Source organism: Lepisma saccharinum, chromosome 22, assembly GCF_977018435.1.
Source record: "Lepisma saccharinum chromosome 22, izLepSacc3.1, whole genome shotgun sequence".
NCBI classification, from domain to species: domain Eukaryota; kingdom Metazoa; phylum Arthropoda; class Insecta; order Zygentoma; family Lepismatidae; genus Lepisma; species Lepisma saccharinum.
The window spans coordinates 63,909,833-63,937,549 of NC_139250.1; the positions used below are offsets into that span (position 1 = coordinate 63,909,833).

Consider the following 27,717-nt stretch of genomic DNA (forward strand, 5'->3'; position numbering starts at 1 on the left):
TTTTTCAGTGCAGGTAATGTCACAGTGCTCCTGAAAGTTTTATACACAAAGCTCGAAATTGTAGTCTCTACAAAGGTTTGAAAATGTCAAAAATGGTCAAAATATGAAAGTATACGTATGCATTCTATTTACTTGAGTACCCCACACACCCTATTTTTAAGAAAAAATAAATTGTGGTAGATTATGAGTGTGCTCGACTTCTTGGGTATAGATCTCCTAACCACAAATAACATTTATCCTACATGGGCAGGTAACCCATTACGTTCAAACAATGCACTGAACTAAACTGGAGGTAGGGAGAGGCCACTGTCTCAGTGCAAGGCATTGGAAAGAAAACAGAATATTTGCGCACGTATTCAATTTTGAGAAATGAATAATTTGAAAAGTGTTTGGTTTAGTTATACCACAGTTAACTTTTTTCTACTTTCACGACATTCCAATAGAATGTATTCAAATCTCCTTTGTAATGTTTTATACATGGAAAAATTTATTGTAAAAGTTGATCGTCACAGGTGAAACTATGTGGCCTGCCCACATACGGAAGTGGCTGATATCTAAAGTGCTACCACATTTCAAAATTATAAGCTTTGTTTGTTCAATGTTTTATCTAAATATTTCAGACCCTCTTGCTTTTTGTTTCTTGGACATATGTTCGTATTATTTCTGTTAAAAGTCTATTTCTAGAATGATTTGAGAAAAATATCCTGAAAAACCCAATGTGATTTGTACCACATTAATTATTTTGAGTATTATAAACCTGGCTAAACACTTATTATACACGTTTTCTCAAACTGTTGATAATTCTAGAACCTCTCAATTATTTAAAGCAATATTTTACATTTTCTTAAAAAACCCACATTTTGAGTGTTTTTTTTTTGTGAGTTTTTCAAGGTGGGTGACCCACGTGGGGAAAACTGGGCTGGGGCCCAACCCTGCCCAGAAGAACTAATTTTGACATTTATATTTAGCATCAAAACTCAAATAAAATAGTGCAACGCTGTTTACATTTTCCCACATTATGCATTTAATCTTGATGGTCAAAATATAGCAAAATGTTTTAAAATTTTCATCAATTTTACATTTTCCTGCATTTTAAGTGTTTTCAGATTGGTCCCCTGAAAAACATAAAATCTGGGTTCCAATGTATATTTTACAAAATAAAGTTAATACTGAACAGATTCTTTCATGATACTAGAAAAGAAGTATTTATTCAAAAACGATGATCATTTATTACAGATTTTCATACAAATTGGGTGTGACGGTATTTTTTTATTCACATACTGAGACAATCACTAGATTTTCGTGGCAGTGCTTTGCTGTTGATTAGAAACCTACTCCTGTTGTTCAACTTCCAAGACATCCTTCAAAAGTTAACGACCTGGCTAAATTCCTAGCGAGAGCCAGCTGAATCAGGTTCTTCTTCTCGAGCAGCGAGTTAGCTTCATCCTCGAGCTTTGCCATGTTGTCCGTGAAGAGCTCCTCCAGGCAGTGCATCAACTCGTATGTCTCTTCTGATGTGAAAATTATGTCATTGGATTCCAACATTGGGAGTGCATCCATCAGTAACGTCAACCAAAAACTGTAAAAAATAGAAATATACATGTAAATCACATACTATCAAACCATGAATTATTTCTATGTACAGAAAAGATAAAGCCACCGCACTGTGCCTTGATGGCACATAGGGGAAGGGGGAGTAGAGCTCCAGGCATTCTTGATTTTGGCTATAGTAGACCATGCTCTGCTGCCTTCATCTCACTACCTACTAGAGTCCTGCACCGAGGCTTTTATGCTTGATCGTCTAAGAGTTCACACGGATGACGCTAGATGGTTTAAGGAATGAACAGTTTCTTCGCTCGAGCGAATAACGCTACAACATTCAAACGATCGGTATACACTCAAAGTACAGTAGTTCACATATAACCGTATTTTGTCTGTGGCAGTGGGCCTTCAAATATGGATCGTGAAGTGCAAGACGCAGTGAAATTGAAACTAAAGTGAAGATAGTCATCATCTCCATGTTAAAATGTCAATGAGTCTATCTTACCAATACATAGCAATATATCAAATTAAAAAATGATTATGGGCTGAAACTACCAGCACGAATTTTACACATATACAGGGTTATTCAAAAAGAATGGTACAAAAGTAAAGTTAATTTATTTTTAAGTGAAAAGAGATACAAAAGCAATTCTGGTGGGAAAGAAGAAAGGAAGGTTGTAAATTTACCTGGGGAATTAGAAATGTTGGATATGAGCACCCTGGGTAACATTGCAGATGTCAAAACGATAATCCATTTCCTGCCAGACACGTTCCAACATATCCTCGGTTATCAGCTCCACTGCATGAGAGATGCGCTGCTTTAAATTATCCAGGTTCTGTGGTAATGGAGGAACGTACACAGTATCTTTCACAAACCCTCATAAAAAGAAGTCGCGATGTGGAGGCCAGGTGTGGTTGCTCTACCTTCGTTGTTGCCATTTTAGCTATCAACAACAAGTAGCGCCTCTAGTGGATTTTACGTCAACTACAACCACAGGCTATAAATTTACAACCTTCCTTTCTTCTTTCACACCAGAATTGCTTTTGTATCTCTTTTCACTTAAAAATAAATTAACCTTACTTTTGTACCATTCTTTTTTAATAACGTTGTATTTATACGATTATTGTCCCATTGAAATCATATTTGATATTCTATATATTCGAGCGAATCACGCTCGAGTGTGGGAGATTTAATCAAGTTTGAACGAGTGAAGATGGTCCAATGCAGTATTCTAGTACCTACTGAAATTTTTTTTCTACTCATCCCAGGGATTGGAACTGGGTCTCCAAGCATTGCAGTTGGACAACTTGACAACCAACATATATGTAAACCCTCCCTGGCACTTTACACATAAAAACAGGTCTTGACGTGACCACCAGACAAGGTGGAGCCACTAAAAATAATCCTCCAATGCAGCATATTTTATACTCCATAATATAGATGCCATCCTCAAACACTTCATGTGTCGAGGGACTGAACAAATGATTTATTAGATACAACACACTACCCTGAGGATGGAGAGACAGAATCAGTCTCGGAAACGTAACATAAAGATTTAATACAGTGGTTAAAACTCAAAATGAATGAATCACCACTGACCAGCTACAAACAATTGTAAACAGTCATTTCAAACAAACTCTGCCACAGCCAGTCCCAAGCCTGGTTGAGAAAGTTGGAGGAAAATCTGGCTGTAACCTGAGTGGGGCCTAAAGAGGGAGTGGTGATTGTGAACAGCTAAATCTCAAAGCAGCCAGAGAATGGGAGGCAGCCCCTCCACTGTGCTATGGGGACTGTGGGCCAGTAACCCGCATCCCCGAGATTTGATTATTACTGAAACTGCAACAAGGAAGAAAAAACAGATTGCTAATTCGAGGAAGACCTTTGGCTTGAAAATGGTAACGAGAAATATAATGGAGGACACTGAAACAAACTGGAAACCTGAAACACGTTGACTCAGAGATGGTGAATTATACTCCTCATGTTTTGGGACTAAGTCCTACACTGGAAAGATTATGGAGAGGTGAGAATGCAAGAAGGGTTAACTCTTCTATACTCAGGAAACCTAAGGAAAAGATGATCTGGAAGATGTTGGAATGTTGTTAGGCAAGAATGCTAAAAGAAGTTTGATAAAGTGAAAGCCTATCTCATGTAGAATTATGCTAGTGCGATTCCACACAAATATACGAAACGTAAGTATTATTCAATGCTATGCCCTGATAAAAAACACCTCAGATGAAGACAAAGATAACTTCTATTCTTTGTTACGTACCACCTTAAACAGGATAAAGAAGAATGACATACTCGTCCTGATGGGTAACTTCAATGCAAACTTTTAAGTCCACTTTATGCACAGATAGGCCAATTAGGACTGGACCTACAGTTTAAAGTGGGATCCGAACCACTGTGCAATGTGCCTCCACAAGGTATCGAACCCGAGACCCCTTGATTTCAAGGCAACAACGTTACCACTCCACCATCGGGGAGGCTAACTTCAATGCGAAAGTTGGTTTTGTAAATGAGGGGATCAAACATGTGGCTTGGGTGAACAGACTGACAATGGTAAATGCTGAGAAAGACCTGGTGATCTTCCCACAGAAGTGGTCATACTTGGTAGCTCAGTACCAAAATAACAAATCCAAAATTCTTGACTTATTCTTGACCTTTTTTCATCTTTCTTCACATTTATTTAATCACTCCCTACTTAGGTATAGTTGCAAAATTAAGAAAAGAGATATAATTATTCAATGAAAAAACCCACCCCAGGCTGATTTAGATGAAAACTGAAGCTGCACTTTAACAAGAGATTTTTCATCCTAGATGGGAAATGGCCACATTACTTTATTTAATACTAGCTGGTTGCCCGGAGTTATCCCAATCTTCTATTAGACAGGAAAATAATGAATTCTAACTTTAGTGCAAAATGAACTTTGAGTTGAATGGCATTGGGAGTGTCACTATTTATCTTAGCGACCACTTAAACTATGGATTCCACACTAATATCGGCCATTTTCGCAACACAAAGTCATATCAGCCTGAATGTTAGACAATCCGAGAAACACTATCGTAGTGCAGGATTGCATAGAGTCACGGATGTCTGTATGTGCGGAATTTAATATCGGTCGTTATGGATTACTTTTACATGTCACCCCTTCGCAACTCACACCTAGGGGTGCCAGGGGTGTCTTACCCCCCAGAATATTATTTCCAGATTGCAAGTGATACGTGTACCAGGTTTGGTTGAAATTACTCCAAGTGTTCGAGAGTTATGCCGGAACAAACAAACACACCCCACACACATACATCCATTTTTATATATATAGAGATTGTTACAAAACTTCACGCATGCAATAATGTAATTCTTAAGAAGCAAAGTGAACAAATCTTAACCACAACTCAATACAATTTTAGATATTCAATTTTATCAAATCCCACTACAGGTATATAACAATGTAAGAACACTATACCATAAAAAATAGCAAAAATTCTTGACCAAAAGCATCATTTCTTGACTTTTTCTTGACCTACCTGTTGATTTCTTCACTGGTAGACACCCTGAAGTTGGTAGAGCTTGTCATCATTCTTTTACATGTATCATGTGAACAACCACAACATAGTATAACTGTGTTAACTTTGTAACGAACCTGAGCGTTTAAGGTTTTATATTTGTAAGATATTAAGATTTTAAAATGGTTGTTACTTCAAATAATGTGCAAGCTGTCACAGACAACTGTAGTTAGATTGATACAGTTGTGGTTGGAACTTATGTATATGTTTAGAAATACGTCATAATCTGTTTGTGTTGATGTCACTCTCTCATCTCAGCAGAGGAAGTGAACCCGCCTGAATGTTTTCACCGGAAGACAGACCGAGTTGAAAAACAGGTGAAGGTGAGAAATCAACAGACACGTGGTAACGGTTAATGGAATGCCCGATAGTGTAATTGGTAATTATTTCAGTTTCATTCTACCTATACTCGGAAATAATAATTAAGTACAGAAACTTTCGTGTATTTATGTTTGTCTTGTCCAACGTTAATTCTATATGCAAGTGGGTTTAGTGATTGTGATGTGATTTAATATGCTATAGAATTGTTCCTCTTCAGGCAGAAACATAAGCAAATCTCTACCTTGCTTGTAAGTCCACATACGATAGGAAATATAAGTGATTATGAGAGATAAGTAATTATAAAATTGCGTTTAACTTTGAATACCGTGTTGTGTTTCTTCTTTACCCAGCAAGCCCTGATGAATGATAGAGAGTCTCATGTTCCCGACACAAGGACCAGCGGACTAACTTTGTAACGACTAGTGTCCAACTGAAGTACGTTGCAACTTCCAAGTCTATTTACAGACACTGTATCAGTAAAATTGCAGACATACCAACATACCACATAACCAGTGGCGTGCGGTGCTAAATCAGGCATACTTGTCGTAATACAATACAGTAGACCAAGTAAAATTCAACCCTTGTTGAAATGAACCAAATAAACATATGATACATATGTTACAAATTGTCAGAAGTGAAATATATGAAGCACGTTAAAATTATGACAACACCAATGTTAAAGCAAATATGATATAATGTAAAGAAAACATTAAAAACAAAATTGTTGATGCGTAACAAAGAAAAAAATAATAAAAGCAATTTATGAGTGATCAGAGAAAAAATGTTTTGTTAAAACCTGTTTCATATCTCTATTTGTAGATTAAGTTAACATTTTTTTTAGAGGTTGAGCATTCTTGTAATTCAAAAGTCCTCAATGCAATAATGGCAATCAGATGGCAGAGTTTTTCATGACGTCCGCTAGATTTGTAGAAATTGTGACAAAACCCGAACTGTTCCAAACTCCCTTCTCGGGAACAAACAAGAACAACAATAATTTGCCACTGAGAGCAGGGTGCGAAATCATTGAAAACTGGTGGGAGGGAGAAAGTTCTTCATCTTCAAACCCCTTCCCCCACAAACATGTGTGTATATTATACAATATACATATTTGTAATGATAATAAAAGTAAAAATAAATTGCTCAATTAAAAATATATTATTATTATTAATTACATAAAGGAAATTAATTTGTTACTTTTATAGATATCAGATATTGCAAAGAAGCTAATTTCTTTACTAACTGGTTAAAGATATTAAATGAATTATGAAATAGTTGAAGTGGTTTTATTATGTGTAAGTTTTTGTTTAGTTTGTGCTTTATGTTAATATAAATCAATTAGATTTCATAGTTATTATTGTTTTGCATTCTTGTTTTACTTTTATTGCACGTATTGATGTAGATTTGTTAATGATCTCTTGAGAGAGAAAAAGCATTCAACACTCACAACTACACCAATTTGTGTGTTTTCGATATTATTCTTAGTAAAGTATATTTGAAATTAAAAGTAATTGCTTATCTTTTGTTTGTTATAACAAAAACTCTCTCCCACAGAAATTTTTGGTGAGGGGGATTTTTCAGACCAAGATTGTTGGTGGATTGGAACAGACTGTTCCCTCTGTTCCACTGCACATAACCCAATAATCACTATGAATGTGACTAATTTGTCCCGGCCCTTCTACTATAGTTCACACTGGAAATGTCTATCTGGATGTCAGATTGCAATATAAAAGTATTCTGAAGGTTGTTTACTTACTATTTGGGAGCCAGTCTTGAATTAAGCAGAGATATCAAGAGAGTGGCTGCAGGTCTGAAATCACTTGCTCTGTACAGTCGGTGAAATTCACAATATTTACCTGAAAGAATAATAATTAAGCATCAATTTTCTTGCAATGGTACTGAAGCAACAGAGTCACAGAGCAATGATAAGCCGACCCCTTGTGCCATGAAGGCCTTTGATACAGGGTATCAACAACAACTGGGCGTCCGTCATGCTGACCACACGTCGCCCTGCAACTGGTAGGCCCTCCTACCAGGGGAGAACCAGGCATTTTTCAACCTGTTGAAGTAGTTCCGGCACACACCCAGCATCGTATAAAGTGGGTACCTTCGGCTGTGATCAAGAAAGTGTGGGGCACTAACTCCACACCCCCTATGCACCTTCATAGCATGGTGCAAAGCACAGGGGAGCACTTTACTTTATACTTAAGAGAGTGGCTGCAGATCTGAAATCACTTGCTCTGTACACGTGTCCATGTAACTGCAGCTGATATATAACAGATTAAATTGCCATACGAGAACCACAGCAATGTAGCTCCAAAAATGCAGTGTTCAGTTTTTTTTAAAGATATGTACCCACTTTCAAAGAGTGCTATTTCGAGTCGGACTGACATATCTCCAAAACTAAACACAAAATTGAAGATACATGATTCCACCTTACCACTAAGGCAAAGAGGCGGATATACGTTGATCTGACTTCAAATCAAGCTTTTCAAAGTGAGTAGGTATGTTAAAAGCACCCAACAATCTATCAAATTTATCAGCCCTGCAAAATGTGGAATTTTCATTGATTTTTCATTCTCGTTAACAGGTTGAGCCAATATCAATGCCACTGAATTGGTGTCAGAACATATAGGCTGAAATTTAATCAGTGATACGGGTCAATACTTACCAGAGTCTGGGTTTCGCAAACTTTTACACATTTGCATAATGTAATATTAATTGATTTTGCACCAGCGTGAAAAAAAAAATGTTATGTTATATCATGAATACTTAAAAATATAGCTGTGGCATATTAACAGGCTACAGTTCCAGTGCAATACTTACAAATAAAATTTTATAACTATTCTGAACTACACAATGTATCGGTGGGGATAGGTAAGAGAGTCTGTATTAATTCAAAGTGGTATCAACTTGGTTAATTAATTAATCCATAATGAGAGGATGATGGTAAGAAAGGAGGAAGAAGAAATGTGAAGGTAGCATGTGTATTTATCATTTTGTTACAGTATTTGTAATTGTTGATATCCAGGAATTGTCAGATAAATAAAAAATAATACCTTCCCAACATAGAATCTCAATATGTATTCACTATGGGTGACTGACGAAAAATGTCAGTAAGAATGAAAGGCTGTGGTAATTGAACCCGTGACCTATTGAATATGAAACCATCACTTTCAAGTTTACATATGCTAACATTTGAGGGGCTTAGTGGAAAAACGGCATATCCCACATTAGCATGTTTTCAAGAAAAAGAAGGTTTTGCGTTTCAAGGCACCAACACTTTAATATGCAAGAGAGTTACAATATTCTAACACTGTAAACACTGTAAAGGAATGTCTGTGATATTGCACTGCAAATCAACACACACTTACGTCAATTCCTTTGTGAGGAAGCGCATATGATTGTATCACTCAATGTCACTGCCGTCAATATCTTCGATGACTTGCTTCCCCTGTGTTCCACATCAGAGTTGTGTAAAACTGGTTGTAAATGAGTAGAATGTACTGCAACATTGTCATGATATTATCATATTTAGCCTTCTGGATAGCCCTTCCTTCCGGATACTTGCATTTCAACACCACTTGCCCTAAGGATGGTGGCCGCACTCTTCCTCCTTGGAAACTCACATTACTCCACGGCTCCAAAAAGATAGACATTTTGTTTGTTAAAGTCACACATGTTATAAAAGGAAAGGAAAATGTTATCTTTTGACTCAAGAGTCTATGTCCATGTACCGGCACCATTCACTACTGCAACACACCACATCACTGCATGCTTTGTTTGGTACCTCTTTGCCTGTACGTCCAACGTATGTTTTACCTGTGTTCCTCTTGCGCTTAAGTTCATTGTCTTTCCAATTTACTTCGTTACTCTGTCGTTTCCGTGGTTTTACAGGTGAGCACACGAGGCTGGAACAACTCGTACCTTCTCGCACAGCTGCCATGTTTACTTTCAACAGTAAAATACAAGAGTGACCAGGATTGGATGATTACCTGGCTTGTAGACAACGGCAGACCGCAACACATTTTACATACTTCATTGCGATAACAAGCAAAGGGGATAGGTCATTATTCCACTAACTTTCTAGCATTGACAGGGGATAGGTCATTTTTCCACTCAATTTGTTGGAAAAACAATTGTGCTGTTTCAGTAATGTGAGTGTACAACCATGTGGTATGCAAATGAACTGTGAAAGTTTGTCAGGAGATGGATTAATGGTGCACAAATCCAAATTTGTTGTTATCTCGATTTTGAAAATTTTGTGGGATACGCCGTTTTAAACTAAGCCCCTCATTTGTTAAGTCATCTGATGTTGAATTACGTGGACACAGAAGAAATTACATAATTCAGGTCTCATTAAAATAGCAAATAAATGTAACTCTATTAATTTCTCCGCTTGTGATAACTGATAACTGTATTTTTTGATTACATAACAGGTATTTTAATATTATGACGTAATTCCTGAATATCTTGAAGCATTTGGTTAATTGGTGCATACATTTAATAATATAATTTAATTATATTTATAATTTAATTGGAGTCAAATACTCACTCGTTAATACTGACCAACAGTTTGAACAACTTTAAACTGTTACAATTTTCAAGCATCAGTATTTGTATCATTGGGAATTGGTTAAGATTTTCACCATCAATATGGGTATCAACAATTATATAATAATAATTCTTGAAGCTTTCCTGGTGGTGAATATTGAAGAAGTTTTCTCGGGCAATCAGCCAGGCGATTTTCGGATAGGCTTCCAAGCTTTAGAGAGCTAACGTCACTCTCATCTCCAGGGACTGAAGTGCAGAAATAAGTCAGGGTGAAGTTATACGTATTTGGTGTGGGAGGGGTAGTGTAGGTGGCAGACCAATCAGGAGGCGTTTCTCCAACGTCCGTGCTCCCAGTCGACTATCGCTAACCAGGCTGGGTCATGTTACATTTAAGCACCACAAAAATGTTAATGTGTTTCAACACTAATGTTCAATTAAGAATTTTAGCTTCAAATGTTATTGTGCCCACTTACCGAGGAATGTGAGGCGGTCACTGACCAGCATGCAGGAGCCCAGGTTGTCCAGGAGGTCCATTGAATGAAACTTCCCTTCCTTGCTGTACTCTTCCAGGAACTTGTCGGCCAGGTACGTTGTGAAGTTGGCATCTTGTGACCTCAACGCCCAAGTCAAAGCCATTCCCAGCTTCTGCTCCCTGTACGCCCTCATGCCAAGGACTTTGCAGATGGTAACCACTACACATAAAAATAACAGGAGATGTACAAAAAGTTTTTAAAAATTGTGAAATTTTCAATTAAAGGGTTCCTACTTTTCCAGACAATTTCAAATGCTTCTGGAACATGATGGAATATTAAAACTCAATACAGAGTTTGTTTGGTTCACACCACATACGGCCATCGTAATATTATAAAAATTACTCACCTAGACACAGCGTATTGCCACATGTCTTTTCGTATCACTCTGTATACCACGGCTAATCTCTAGAGTTATGGGTTATTTTCTTGGAATGTGAATCAAACAGCAGAGATATATACCAATGGATATAAATAAGAAAGTATATATTCTGAAACTTCTACGATACAAAGACTATATGCATGAATTGTTAGTACAAAATATTCTTCCATCTTCTTTTAGGGACAGATCATCTTCATCTTTCTTCTGTTATGGAAAGATCATCATCTTCTTTCCTTTATTATGTAAAGATTATCTTCTTCTTTCTTCTTTTATGGAATGATTATCTTCTTCTTTCCTTTGTTATTGAAAAATCATCTTCTTCTTTCATGGAATAATAGCCTTTTATTCCTCCTTGTCGTTTCTATTGCTACTCAATATGTTTTGGGGCAACAAATATGTAATTTGTAATTTGATTTTAAAATTGTGGGAGCGGCAGCACTTAGGCTATTTTGCTCCCGTCACATTATACGGGGGCCAGCCCCTTATCATTACAAAGAACAACTCTAACGTTGCATAAGTAAAATCTTAAAAACTTAAAATGTTCTGACTTTCGTTAAAAGCTGAGGCTGTAAAGGGGCACTCAGCACACATAAGGACAAAAGAACAGGACAATACAAACAAAATTATACTGGCCATGGGGCCAGTCGCCAGAGCCTCGTTAATCTTCAGTCCAGGGTGTACTACTATGTGGAAGTGAGGTTGACATTTGGGTGTACTACGTGGAAGGTCACCCCTTACACCCCAACAAATATGGATATAGCACCACCAAGATAAGGACCGAAGGGACAACCAACGATCGTGGTGATGCCAGCGCTGCCGTTGGTCCAGTGCGACAAATGTATATAGCACAACCGTTGGGCTTTGGGGCAACAAATATGGATATAGCACCACCAGGGTAACGAACAAAACTCTAGCAAGAATCTACCTTCTTGCCAGAAGGAAATGATACAGATTTTGAATCGGCTGCTTAACTTCTTTAATCTTCTATATGTACAATGTACGTGGATTACGTCGATCATTTCAGTTTCCTTTATTCAGTTATGTTTTTTATTCTTTATTTACAACCATTTAATCACTACTCGTTCCCTTTTATTTGTTTTGTTTGGTTTCAATCACTTTCTAGTTCCTCCTAATTCATTAATAATTTACTTTCCATTTTTCTGCTTGTGCTGCCATCTATCATCGTTTTCACCAACTGTTTCCCCATTGTTTATCATTGGCTTCACTCACTCCGGCACGTAACACTATGTTGTCCTATATTTGATCAAGTTAACTTTGCTTCCTCAACAGGAGCACTTATTTTTGGAGGCTGGAGTGTTATAGCAGGGTGGCTACTCTAGGGCCACGATAAAATTCAAGAATAATTCAAGGCGAACTTTCCAAAAATTCAAGGGTAGAAGCACATGTTTTTTTCCATTTCAACCTTATGTATCCAACAAATGTAATTCAATTCAATTGAACGGTACATATATAAATACATTTAATTTAAGGTACGGAGTTTACATTTGCCATTTCTCATACTCAGACTACAAATACATCTACAAACACAAGTAACAAATGTTACGGGATATAGTAATCTACGAAAAATTGTTAATTATACCTAGGTATAATAATTTCAAATTTACCTAATCAACTTCAAGATACCTTATCTTGCCAAAATCTTTCATTATGTCAGATAGATTGTTCTGCAAAGGACACTAACAAAGCAAAAAGATTGAGAGAATTATCTCTTATTTTCCACGAAACTTTCTTTCCTTTTCTTTCCTCAATAAAAATGAAAGCTAGACTGTGAAAAACGTACTTCAGGGTATTAATAAATACGAGGATCATCCAGAAAATAAAGACTGTTTGGTTATACAAAATTAAAAACACAATATTTATTGGAAAAAACAATTCTGTTGCATACCTGAAGTTTCTCTACATAATCACCTCCTACATTTAAACATTTGTCGTATCTGGGCAAGGGCTACAGAATTCCCATGTTATACTCTTCTGCCGCCAGTTCATTAAGCCAGGTTGTCACTTGATTCAAACAAAAGACCCCTCGTGCATTTCCGATGCGAAGCTCATTCCTCTTTCACTTTTCAGGGTCAACTGTCTTCCGTAACAGCTGTGCTCATAACGTTGTGAGTGGAGGTTGCAAGAAGTCGTCCTTGTGCAGTTGGGGTGGTCAAAATGAACTGCGTGATGGAAAATCCCGCCGACTGTGAGGTAAGGAGTGTTATTCGATTTCTGAATGCTCAAAAGGTGAAATCGGCAGAAATTTACAGGCAACTGAAAGCAGTGTATGGTGATAATGTAATGAACGAAAGAAATGTGAGAAAATGGTGTGAAATGTTCAACAATGGACGAACAAATGTGTACGATGAAACTCGACCTGGACACTCATCACAGAAGACCTGAAGACTGCAGTGAACAACAGAATCTTGCAAGACAGCCGCGTAACTCTCAACGAATTGCACATTGTGTTTCCAGACATTTCTCGTTCTTTGCTAGGTGAAATTGTGTAGTAACATCTCGGCTACAACAAAATTTGTGCACGATGGATTCTGCGGCAACTGAGTGACCAACACAAAACTCAGAGAATGGACTGATGAACTGGTAGCAGAAGAGTATCACATGGGAATTCGGAAGCTTGTGCCCAGACACGACAAATCTTTAAATGTAGGAGGTGATTATGTAGAGAAGTGAAGGAAGCTTCAGGTATGTAACATAATTGTTTTTTTCCAATAAATATTGTGTTTTTCTTTTTGTATAACCAAACGGTCTTTATTTTCTTTATGACCCTCATATGTAATAAATTCAATGAGATTTGCATTAATAAAAGTTGAAATTTTTCACGTCTATGGGGAAAAAATGAAGTAGAATTCATGCATAATTCCCAGAATTACCTGTGAGTAGCCAGCCTGTAAAAGTATAAAAGTAGGTATCCACAGTAAAGTTAATAGGATTCCATTTAGTAGTACAGGACACACTTCTATAAGAACAACATGTTTTAACCTTTTGAGTCCCAAGGCCATTTTCACTGGTAAGCCTCTCTGTCCCGACCGATTCTGAGCAAAATGCAGAGTTTCAATTAAATGAGTGTAGATCAGAGACTAATTGCCCTAGAGAGATGAGTGATATACCATTGTACGCGGAATGAACCAGAGATTCAGACTATATCAAATTTATTCAAATTCGGCGTATATGTGGTGGGGGGGAGAGGGCTAACTCTCAAAATTCCAAAATTTCGGGAAAAAAAAATTTGGTTCCCCCACCCTCCCCAAAGAAAAAAGTACATGACAGAGTCGACATGCATGTGGAAATGATCGCTGACATGTAAGGGACACAAAAATATTTGCTTTATCATCATATGACCAATGTAACTTGAGTTGTACCCGCAAAAGGAATGGTCGGCACTTCACTGATTCAAGCTGCAAAATGCAGGGGTACCTTGAAATGACTTTAGCTCAGAGACTATTTGCCCTGGAGATATGAACGATATACTGTTGTATGCAGAATGAATCACAGATTCAGACGATATATAATTTATGCACATTTGGCGTACATATGGAGGGGGAAAGGGGGGAAATCCCCTGAAAATACCTTTTTTTTTTTAAAAAAAATGTCACTTCACCCAAAAAATGTCCTCGCACTTGGGCACAAAATGACACCTACGCACAACATTCAGGGACAAAAAGCTAGAAAGCAGTGAAAAATGAACACCGATTCTTGCAGCTGCTTGACATTCTATTTTTAGACAATGCAGGGTAACCTATGTTCAACCTTGTGGAACACTTGTGCTCACAAACAAAGGTTTCCTTCAGCGTGCTTCGAAATTCCATTTTCACAACACAGATTCAACAACCAGTCTTCCCCCTCCCCCCCACCCCCTGCTTGCGCCCTCACGGAAAACTTTTTGATATCGGATACTGATAAACAAGCTTCCTTCGAATGCAGTTAACAGGAGGGAGTGAAAAGTATTGCTTTAGAACAACAAAAATTTGACCTTGAAAAGAGACGCAAAAGAGAAGTACCTTTTCCTGCCTTTTCCCCTCCATTTTCATGAAGACAAAAAAAAATGCAAAAAAACATTTCTGTTAAATACCTGTTAGGAACAATATAAAAAAAATCTAAATTCTAGCCAAAAATAGAAAAGTTATAACATAAAAACTACGACCTTGACACAGTGTCTCGATCGAGATGCTTGGGACCGTGAGGCTTGCTTTTGGGTATCTCGATCGAGATACTTGGGACACAAAAGGTTAAGCTTCATCTATTACATGCGATATTACATGTTAAAGTGCTGCACGGGACCACTTTCGCTCGCTCGTACACATTCTGAGTCCCCCACCTTCAAGCCTGCTAAGCTTGAGCGTACCGTACTCGTAGTGGAATGATTGGCATCGTCCCATATTTCAGAGCCTAATAAACAGCTCTGTCAACCTAAAACCCATACATGGAAGGAAACCACTCAACGCAATTACAATTCTAAATAAAAAGTCAGTATATTATTATGTAACACCCACATATGAATATCCAATATCTAAACACCGAAATGTGCAATGGAAGTCTTGGATGCACATGCTAACAGACCTGCCTAAGGAATTAAAAATATCGCAGCACAGTGAAACACATACCTCCACATCTTGTTCACTTACCAAAAAGGTAAATCACTTCTGAGAAATAATAAAATGAAACATAATTTTAATGTGACAATAATCATACAAACATATACAGGGTGAGTCAAAAGTCAGGAACCATAGTGTTATTAATTTGAACACGGTTACTACGATTTTTTGATTATGAAATTCCCTGACATTTCCAGGTTTCCAGTCCAAAAATAAAATTTTTCCAGACATATTTATCATCATGATTTTAGCTTTTTAACCATGTGTTTTTCAATTAAGTATATAATCTATTAATTATTATGAATATTCACTTTCACAACTTTTTTTTTAGCAAATTTCATTGTACACACACAACGCGTGAAAATTCCAAGAGTAAATTGTAAAATTACAGTACAAAACATCTTACGTCACGTGGCGACAACATATTTGTTAAAAACACTTAAAAACACAAACAGCACGATAAAAAACAATTTTAGCAGTTCTTCCGAGCTTTCGTTCATGTAATCATGTAAAATGATGTAAAATTACTATCGGCATCAAATGTATTGGGTGTTACAATCACGTGCATCTAGCCTTCAGGCTAAGATAACAGAGGTACATCATTTCACCATAACAGATCTCCACAACATAAAAACAACAGAAAAAAGTTCATACACCATTCACAATTTTTCATTTTCTGGCAGATTTATAGTGTTGTAGAAAATTCTGCTATTTGCTTACATTGATAAGTACACATTATCTGGGGACATTTTTGCTGCATATAGAACTTCTATAAGAAATGCCAACAGGACTAAGATCTATAAAATAATGGAGGATAACTTCATCTTCACCAACCTTTCCGATAATTATGATCATATTGTCAATGTACTTTAGTTATTAATCAGATAACTGGACTGAAACTTTTACTTTGATATTCTTTCTAATATCTAGTATTACAAAAGTGAAAATTTATTACAGAAATTCCAAGGAACCATAATTTTGCACAAGACTGAGAATCATAAGTACGAAAGAAACAAGTTTCTAAACTGAATCTTTTTTGGGAGTGGAATCACAAGAACCGAATCCAGAAGTGGAAGTGAATTGGTTGTTCATTTTGCAACTTTTTCTTTGCAGACTCCAAAATGCACATAAATTTCACAGATGATCTGCAAAATTTCCAGACATTTCCCTGACAAACAAATTCCCTGTTTTCCAGGTTTTCCCGACATGTAGCAACCCTGCTTCAACTTATATTGTCTACATGATATGCTCAATATGTTGATCCTCTTCAGCAAGACACATGTTCAGATGACACTATCAGTTCCTCAGGACACTGAGGATTGTGGCAGGCGGTATTTGCGCAGCACATTTAGTTATCCTCCCTTGCAGATGGTGTAGGTTGCAAATCTGGATGGAACGAACCATTGCCTGCATGCGACCCCATAGGTAGTAATCGATTGGTGTGAGGTCAGGGGACCTTGCTGGCCACTCAAAGGGGCCTGGCTGGCCTATCCACCATCCTGGAAACTGGTCATCCAACCTTACACATTAGTCCTATCGTTCCTGACTTTTGACTCACCCTGTATATAAAATGTCTGCCTAGGCAGTTTCAGCCCATAATCATCTATATCATTTCCATACATCACTGTATTAACATGGAGATGACTGTAATTAAGTTTCAATTTCACTGTGTCTTTTACTTCATGATCAATATTTAAGGGCCCACTGCCACAGACAAATGACAACAGTTATGTGTGTGCTACTAGGCTTCGAGTGTGTGCTGCTCGTTCGAGTGTTATGCACTCAAGTGGAAGAGCCATATGCCATCTAGTGTCACCCATATGAGCTATGAGGCACTTGAGCGAAATTCTCTTCATGCAGCACTCTACTGGAATAAAGAAACAGAATTCTATATTTCATTTTTTCTAGTAAGTTCTTCAATCCCCAGCAGGGAAGAAAAGGTATTTTTCCACCTGTTCAAGCGGCTCCGGTACCCACCCAACATCGTATGAAGGGGGTACCTGGAGGAAACTCTGGGATGTAAAGGTGACCTCGGGTGTGGTGATGATCACATCACCCCCAAACTTTGACAGTGATCAAGAAAGTGTGGGGACCTAACACCACACACCCCTATATGCCTTCATGGCATGGTGCAAAGCACAGGCGAGCACTTTACTTTTTTTTATGTTATATACACAGGTTTTGACCCAAAATATGTTCAGTGATATTTGGTCTTTTGTTCACCACAAATACACTCTCGATACAACGACCTTTCATGGTTCCCGGGAAAAGGGTTGTTACTTCGAGAGGGTCATTATATCCGGGGTCTTAGAATCGAGAGTTGACTGTATGTGTCTATTAATGGATCAAGTCAAGAGTGACTTTTCCTCCCACACTGCTTATTTTAGGAGGAGGAGGATATGTGTACAATTTCAGGGGAAATAATCAGATAAAAAGACACCATTTTTAAACTAATTAATTTCAAATACAAAACACAGGTTGTAGTAAATTAGTGTTGTCAAATAGGTGAAAAAATCAAATTCACCAACTGTACAACATTATTATTTTGTATTATTTTCAATGTATTTTTTTATTTCGCTGGCTTTTTCAGGACTTTCTTACCAACAGGTCAAGTTTCTTATTCTTACAGGATTGATTGATTGATTGATTTGGTGTTTTAAGTCCACTTTATGCACAGTAAGGCTAATCGGGACTGGACCTACAGTTTAAAGTGGAATCCGAACCACTATGTGCCTCCACCGGGTATCTAACCCGGGATCCCTTGATTACAAGGCGACAACGATACCACTGCACCATCAGGGAGGCTCTTGTTCTTCCAGGATTTTCAGGTCAATGGGTACCCTGTGGCAGTCATATTCAGGGTCTTTTGCATGTTTATAAGAATGAATTCAGTGATGCATTATGCTGCAGGTGCATGTTATAAGCCTGCAATTGCCCTTTAATTTTTCTTCTTATCCTAATTTTTCACATCCATGAGTTCTGATAGAAATAACATAGCTCCATGAATTTCAATTTGGTTGAAATTTGTGGCCTCCTTTCGACAAGATCTCATGTAGTAGCATTATAAGCATGTGTAAAGGAGAAATTTCAGTGAAGCCAGCAATAACCGGAATTCTAAGGAAAATAAGGAAATAATTACGAGGAATTTGCAAGTCATACTTACTGACATAGTTCAGCCCCCTCTCCTTTGCGATCTGAATGATCTTCAGCGCTCTGGCTTCCGAAGTGAGCGTAACGGTGGGCAGAAGAGCTTCCAGCCGAGCCTTGCCTTCCGTGGGGCAGTGGTCGAGGTATGTGATTCCCACCTGCCACAGAGCATGGTGACTCATCAGGAGGGTGCCATATTCCAGCAGAAGATGCTCCCGTAACTTATCAGTGATGCTGGAAAATAAATATAGTGTTAGTATTAGGCATCAATGCTGCACTAAAAAAAATATATTTTGTATTATTGCAAGAGATGAACATATATCATATTTGCTGATGTATAAGATCACCTCTTTTCCTTTGAAAATAGGTGTAAAAAACAGAGTGCGAATTTATGCAGTTACTCACTTTTCTATGACCTTCATTTCTGGAAATTTACTCTGTTCTGATTTAAGACGATTCCTTTCTTGCTTCCTTGCAGTGTGTGAGAGCATTCCAGACATAGCGTTCATACTCATGGATGCATATGCACTGTCAAAGTAAAAAGTTCAAAGTAGACGTGCCTATTACTTTATATTTGAAATACTGTGAATTAATTATAATATCCAGTGATAAAGCTTTTTTCTCAAAAATGTGAATGTCTTTAACGGCAGTACATCTTATACGTGGTGTGATTGGAAAGTTTTAAGACTGGTGGTGCTATTGCTCAATAAGAGGTGCTAGGTTTGCCCACGGGTGTGGAAGAGGAAGCTTGATTTGTCCTTGAAATGTCTTGAAAAGATCTCCGCAATATCTTTGTTCAGTAGAGTGGAATCCTGGTGAGTGAAGACATGTTGTCGGTTCTCGGCGAATTATTGATGTTGCAAAATGGATGAAAAACGGAACAACGTGTCAAATTTTCTTTAAAAACCGTGAAATCAGCTTCGTGATCTATGAACTCTTAAAAACAGCTTTCGGGGATAAATGTATGAGCAGGTCAATTGTTTTTATCTGGTTCAACAGAATCAGAGATGGCTGCGAATCAGTCGACCAGGAATACTATAAAAGTATCCTTCAGCTTTTGAGCAAAGACGTGTGGAAAAAAAGGCCTGCACTCTGGCAAGACAAGAATTGGGTCCTCCATCTCGACAATGCACCGGCTCATCGTGCGTTCTCGATAATGGAATTTTTGGCCAAATTGCAAATTCCTGTGCTTCCGCAACCCCCTATTCCCCTGATATAGCCCCTGCCGACTTCTACCTCTTTCCTAAATTGACATTTTCGCTAAAAGGGAACCAATTTGACTCAATTGAAGACATCCAGGCAAATACGGAGATTGTTCTTAACGCTCTTACGAAAGAACATTTCCAGGACTGCTTCCATACGTGGAAACACCATTGGAGTCGGTGTGTTCAGTCAGAAGGGGACTACTTTGAAGGAGATCCACCACAATAGACTGTAAGGTCTGCCACTTTGAAATTACATGCCCAGTCTTAAAACTTTCCTATCGCACCACGTATGTCAGCAAATACGGTACTTTAACATAGAAATGTGGCAGCACATGTTCTCATCAGCTGTGAAACAAAAGGATATGCAATGGAATCCAAACTTTATTTTCTCGAATTATCTTCATGGTACCAAAATGTTATAATTGCAACATTAACCAACAAAACAAAAACATTCAGAAGGGAAAAAAAAGGAAGACAAAAAATGAACTTAAAAAGACCAGAAATTGAATTTAGAATACCCTTGATTACATGTACATGTATTTGCTTATCCGTGATTTCCGTAAGGCAGGAAGTATGGCTGTAAATGGAGCATATGACTCTTTTTTTGACAAGTCAGTACAATATTTCACTTTCTTTTCGCACCGTGAAAATTTGGGCTGGTGGGGCAATATAACCACCATCGACAAGCAAAATGTTTCATGCTTTTGAGTCTGCTTCATGCTCAGACAGGCAAATCAAGCCTGGAACTACAGTTCAACTTTTAGCAGTAGAAGTTCTCAGGACAGGACTTTTCAAGTGCATGCTTTTCAAACTTGCAGCAATGTACAAAAAATTGTAGCTCAAAAGCTACTTGTTGTGCAGAGATGAAATGAGTTGTTTTGTTTTCGAAATCAAAGGACTTTTAACTAACTAAACTGTGGTGCAACAGCCCTTGAGGGCCAGGGCATACCTACCGACTGCCGGCCTCACTCCCACCTGCCAAGGTGGAAGATCATCCGACCAGTTACAGGGTGGTGTGTGGTCAGAATGAGGAACTCCCAGTCAATGTTGTAGGTTTCCTATGATCAAGTTATGCTACTCATTTGTAACTCAGCAATTTGCATACACAGGCCAAAATTTCAGGAGAAAAGTTGTTAGGCTACCCTCAGGAGACTCAAACCTGCAAGCGTCCTGCAGCCGACGCCTTAGGCCGCTTGGCCACGGTGGGGGACAAAAGGTTTTCAACAGAGGTGAAATTTAAACATTGCACCTCACAACACAGAAAGTCCAAGGAAATATAGTCCCCCTCTGTGGCCGTGTGATCTAAGATGCTGTGCTATGGACTCGGAATGCAGGACAGCATGGGTTCGAGTCTTGCCTGGGTTCTCAGCCTGTGTATAGGACAAGTGGCAACCCACCATCGTGAGGAAATTGGGGAGCTACTAGTGAGTACCGTAACCTGGTCTCGGATATATCCTACAATGGCTGAGGGTTCGACGTGGTGACCCCACATCACCAAATTACTGGTTGAAGATCTCTGCACCTCTAGGTAGGATTGTGGGAAGGAGACTCGCAGTCGGGAGGTAGGCCAAGGCCCTTCGAGGGCTGTCGAGCCATGGGTTAAAGGAAATATAAGAATAAAAAACATTCTTGAAGGTAATTAATTATACACTCACAGACATCTCTCTAACAAAAGAACAACAACACCAAGATCTAGGTATCCTCATAGATTCAAAACTGACATTTAAAAACCACATTTCAACCATCACAAAAAAGGCAATGCGTATGCTAGGCCTACTTTACAGATTCACCGAAAACAATAACCCGAAAGCACTTTCCATTTACTTCAACATTTGTGTCCCCCATTCTAGAATAATGAATAATGTATTATTTAGATGTGAGTAATAAGCACATCACAATATGTTCCCATTCTACAATACTGTTCACCCATCTGGAAGATGGCTGCCCCTTCTCATGCCTCCAAGATCGACAGTGTTCTCAGCTTTTTCCTCTCCATAGTTCGATATAGAGTGCATGCCCTGAGACACCCACCTAAGAGAGGTCTTCTTGTAAATCTTCACATTAATACTCCAGAAACTCGTAGATACATTGCAGATATGAAATTGCTACATAAGATCATAAATGGAAAGTTAAGATGCAGCATCCCACTCCACGAACTGTCCCTCAGAGTGCCCAGACATAAAACACGGAGCAAGGAAACTTTCCACACTGCAACACCAAGACTCTCACACATACAACATTCATTATTCCATAGGCTACCGAACCAATTCAACATCATCTCAAACTAAGTTGATATATTCAGTTCATATTCATCTTTTATCAGCAACTTAGAAAAAATTGTACATAAGTAATGCATTGTGAAAATATCTGTTTACCTTGGCTGTTTTGGCCTGTTTATTTTTGTTTATTTTATTTTATCTTATTTTGTGTGTGTTTTTTAACACTAGTGTACTGTTTTACTGTTGTTTCTTTCCAGTTTAAAATTGCTTCTGCTGTACTGGAAATTTCAATAAATGAATAAATTTCACAATAGACAAATGTGAATGTCAAAAGTACTGATTCATTGAACTGGTAACAAGGCATGCCAGTGGTAAGGCCACTCTCAAATCCAAAAGCGATAGAAGAAACCCCAACACCAGATATCAAGCTTCCAAAATCCACAAACTCTCAAAAATTTCTCTTTCCAACTGTTTCTCGTCTTTCTCACCCGTTAACACCAGGAATGCAGACTGGAGGGTAATAGAATTGAATTCGAAAATACCAAATTTGAGAATATTCAAAGTAAAATAATTTTAAAATAAATCAAATTCACCGTACAAGACCAAACTAAAACTCATGATTCACATTAAAAACATTTCCAAATATGTGGGAGAACAAATCGTACAAACCCTTCCACACTTTAAACCCTAAGAATAATCGTAGACAACTGCAGAATATTTCTCTAGGAATTATGCAAGTAGATTTTCCCCTTTTCTCTTGAGGGTTATGCAATCAGATATACTCCTCTTAAATTATTTACAAATAAGAGAATAAACCATTAGTTGCATTCTGTTTATGTGCAAAAGTATGTAGTATACACCCAGATATAAGTTCCTTCTTGAAAGTTATGCCCATGGGAAAACATCCATGTTATCATACACAAATGATTATTCATACCCAATATACACACAAGAATCTCCCCTCTAAGAGAATAATTAACAATTATTATACAAACAATAATGGAACAATGTGGGTGATGTAAGTTGAGTACTTAAATAGATGAACACAAGTGTAAATATAACTAAGTTTTATTGTAACAACCTCTGTAAAATATTAATTAAATGAAGGACAATCACATTTATTAAACAAGACAAGTGAAAAGTTTAAAACAACAAAAAAAAATATATATTTTAGATGATCTCAAAACAGTTCTGCGCTTGCTTTGGTGTACAATTCACAAACTGTCGATGTTACCGAAAGAACATTTGCATAACAGTCAGAATACAGAATGATTAATGAAATTTACTACTGACTACAAGATTGTTTTCATATCAACGTTTCTCGTTAATAATCAATGAAATACTAATGCCCTGTAGTGTACAAACCGTGTGCATATATCCTAATAATATTACAGAGCAAGGGCAGATTCTTATGGGCCAATGTACATCATGTTTACCGAAATTTTACGTCACGTACACAGACATTTACATTTCAACTACACTTTTTGAAAAACTATAAATTTTTTATGTATGATAGTGTACCAACTTGTGTGTTAACATTGTAATGCAATTACAGAGTAAGGCCATTTTCCTATCGACAGTAACGAATTTCTGTATAACATACAATAACTTTTTCTTAACAATGCTATTCTCGCAAGTGTTGATGAAATAGTTACCTATTGTAATGTGCAAATACATTAACTTTTCATGAACTTTATTCACAGAAAATACCACACACCTTCCAGCCAAGATTCAAAGTATTTTGGCAAGTGTGGTGTCATATACTATATTGCTTGTAAAATATTTTTAAGATCCTATTTTCACGGTGGACAGAGTTCAATTTGTGCAAACTAGGATAGCTTTCATTTGTTATTGTCTTCTCAATGCAACATTATTTAATAGCAAAAGGTATATTTCTTTCCACGAATCCAAACATAACTTTTATTTTCATAACGAGTTGTTGAAAATACTCACTTTAGTTGCTGTTCCTCAGGACTCTCAAAACTTCCGCAGTGGTACAGGAGGTCCGTCAAATGTGCTGCAAACCAACCACATTTCATGTTGGTATCTATTTCTCTGATAGCCTGAAAGTAAGCAGCTTTCATTCAATACTATAGTTGGGTTTCATTTAATTATATTTCAAACAAATTAAATTAACCACACATGATAAGTTAGTTGTACAGTGGAACCTCGATTTTACGTTTTTCAGGAGACCCAGCTGAAAAAAAAATTAAAATGAAGGAAAATGAAAAATCGAGGAAAATTTTATAACATTTTGATATGTTTGGGACATCAAGATTGAGTGTAAAATATAAAATCGAGGAACGTAAAATCAGTGTTCCATTGTATATAATTTTGTGTGTAGTTTATTACACACAAAAATTTACAAAACAGTGTAGAGTGACTCGCCATGCGAGGTGTGTTTATCTTGGTTTAAGCTTGAAAAAGTTCTGGGAAACCAGAACAAAACGTCACAGGAAAAATAAAAGCCACCAAAAATAACTGTACTATATCAGTTTGCAAAATAAGTTAAGATGTTATATGCAGACATTTCAACACATCTCAAGGTACATGTTTGATGGGATGCATTCTATTTTGTAATTTCAGAGTAGAAACATTCTAACATTTTTCAAAATAAGCATATTTGGAAGTCTGAGCTTGAGAGTTAAAATTAATGATTTTTTCAATTTATTGTTCACGTGAATTATGGTACGGTGGACTACTCTTGATGCGACTCCTCGCTTAGGATATTGAAGTGGAATCAGAGATGCAACCACGAATTTTTGTCTGGGCGGGCGAGGAGAAAGTGCCAGGATAAACGTACTAATACTAATAATAATAGTTACTAATAATATTATTAATACATTATCATTATTATTGATTTGTTTTATTTTACTTCGCTTCTTGTGCCACGTTTGGCTAATTTGCGAAGATGGGGATGAGTGATATGATGCAATTGATGAATGGAGAGTCACAAACATCCATGCCCAAGCCAGGATTCGAACCTGCCGGAACCAACATTGTTGTTATTATTATTATTATAATTAGTAGTAGTAGTATCAAAGACGATATTTGAAGAAGCATGAAGCACCATCTTGATCTAGGTAATCCTGCATTTCTCCAAAACCTATTGAGGCAGATATTGCCAACAAGAAACCTTCACGTCGACAAACCTTGAATGAGTCTTACAAGGGAGGTTACCTAAGTGTCCCCCTCTGATTTCCATGAAACTTGGAAGGTGTATAGAGGGGCCCAAAGGAAGAAATATGTGTTTTTTTTTTGTTTCAGCTAAAAAACTGTTTTAGGGGGTAACCCCCCCCCTTAAATGTCAAAATGAGGACAAATTGAAGTGGGCATTTGACCCCTGTGTCCCCCTCTGATTTTCATGAAACTTTGCAGGTGTATAGATGGGCCAAAAGGAAGAAATCCATGTTGTTGTTTTTTTTTGCTTCGGATAAAAAAAAATTTGGGGGGGCAAAACCTGCCTCAAATGTAAAGATGAGGACAAATTGACGTGGGGATCTGACCCCTGGCTCCCCCTCTGATTTCCATGAAATTTGGCAGGTGTATAGAGGGGCCCTATGCCCCCTGTTTCTTCCTATGCCATATTTACATGGTTTCAGGGTCAGATCCCCACTTCAATTTCTCCTCATCTTGACATTTGAGCAGGGGGGGGGGGGGGGTTTGCAACCTAAAACAGTTTTTTAGCGGAAACACAAAAACACATATTTCTTCCTTTGGGCCCCTCTATACACCTGCCAAGTTTCATGGAAATCGGAGGGGGACACTTAGATAACCTCCCTTGTTAGTGCAGAGAACATTGAACAAGTGGCGAACAGAGTGGAGCAAAGTCCCAATAAGTCTACACTTCACTTGCTCAACGGTGTTACAGAATTGTGGAAAAGGACTTGCACCTGCATCCTTATAAGCTGTAAGTTAAAGGGCTACTCTTTCTTAAGACACTCAAATGTCAACCTCACTTTCATGTAGTGCACCCTGGACTGAATTTTGCAGACTAAAAAGGACTCACAGGCAGCATAATTCTCGTGTTGGTGTCATGTGCTTCACCCTTCATCCATTGCATCTTAACACCATCCATCCTCATCTACGCAATTAGCCAAAAGTCATACAAAAGCAGTGAAATAAACCAAATCAATCGATCAAAGTCAACACCTAAGTGTTCAACCGCACTTGCAATTCAAGAGAATACGTATTACTTCACATTGTTCAAAATAAATGAACAAAAATAAACTGTAAGAACTTTTTCAGGATGGCCACTCTAGGACCATGATAAAATTCAAGCATAATTCCTGGTTTTCAAGGAGAGTTTTCCAAAAATTCAAGGCAAACAAACATATATAATTTATGGTGCAGAATTTGCATTTGCCATTTCACATACTCAGACTCGAAATACACTACCGACAAAAAGTTTAAGACCACCATGAAAAACGGCCAAAAAATCAGTATGGAGTGTTGTATGTAACCAACGGTTCCTGTCCAAGAAAGACGTGATGATGATACACATGGAAAATTCAATGTAGTCTAGTTTGAACCTCGCAAGATGAGAAAATCAATTTTTTTCCGAATGTGTAGCATGTAGTTGACAAAATGGAAAGTGACAAAAAACGTTGCTGAAGCTGGAAGCGTTTCAGCTGTGTGTGTGAAACCGGTCAGTAAGGCAGCCAGCCTCATGCGCATCCTTATCAGTGGCTCAGGGTCATTTGCTCTTCATACAGGCGACATTGCGAGCCCATTATTGTGTGTGAGGTGTGCAAGGTAAGTGGAGCTGTGTGAAATGGGCCGTCATCGTGGGGAACAGGCAATTTTGGTTGAAAAGCGTGCTGTGATATGTGCACTGAAAAATGAAGGTTATTCGGAATGCGAAATAGCAAGAAAACTGAATATTTCCAAGACTGGTGTTCATTGTGCATTGGACAGATACCGTAAAACCAACAGTCATGCTGACCGTGCCCGTAGTGGAAGAGCTCTTGTAACGTCTGCAGCTGACGATAGATATATTACAGTAACTAGCAAACGGAACAGGCCCCTAACAGCACCAGACATCACTGCTTCTCTGAATAACAGCAGACTGGCGAATGTGTCTGTGTCAACGGTGAAGAATAGTTTGCGCGAAGAAGGGCTGCATGGCAGAGTAGCTGCTAGAAAGCCACTGTTATGACGTGTGAACAAGACGAAACGATTGGCCTGGGCTAAAACACACCAAGGTTGGACTGTGGATAACTGGAAATGGGTACTCTGGACCGACGAATCCAAATATGAATTATTTGGCAGCAATAGGCGAAACTTTGTGTGTCGAAAAGTCGGCGAGAGAATCAAAGAAAAGTGTCTTGTTCCCACAGTGAAACATGGGGGTGGAAGTGTAATGGTGTGGATATGTTTTGCCGGAAACCAGATGGGGGACCTTCATAAAATTCAGGGTACATTGGTAAAAGAAGGGTATCATCAGATATTGGTGCACCATGCCATCCCCTCTGGTCGTAGTCTTGTTGGTAATGGGTTTATTTTTCAACAAGACAATGATCCCAAACATACATCCAAATTGTGCACGCGGTATTTGGAATGCAAGGCAACAGAAGGGGCATTAGTTCTCATGACGTGGCCACCACAGTCTGCTGGTCTTTCACCAATTGAACTGCTATTGG

General features: G+C 37.9%; 1 protein-coding gene across 1 annotated transcript in view; it reads right to left on the reverse strand.

Moving 5' to 3' along the window:
* Positions 1-1,210: 1,210 nt before the first annotated feature.
* Positions 1,211-27,717, reverse strand: part of Nup75 (nuclear pore complex protein Nup75) — a 62,976-nt gene continuing 36,469 nt past the window's right edge. Inside the window, exons 8-12 of the mRNA XM_083143692.1 lie at positions 24,029-24,138; positions 18,668-18,885; positions 10,453-10,671; positions 7,182-7,281; positions 1,211-1,579 (exon numbers count right to left, since the gene is read on the reverse strand). Of these exons, the coding sequence (XP_082999818.1) occupies positions 1,345-1,579; positions 7,182-7,281; positions 10,453-10,671; positions 18,668-18,885; positions 24,029-24,138 (882 nt within the window). The 3' untranslated portion in view covers positions 1,211-1,344. The remainder of the gene's footprint in view (positions 1,580-7,181; positions 7,282-10,452; positions 10,672-18,667; positions 18,886-24,028; positions 24,139-27,717) is intronic.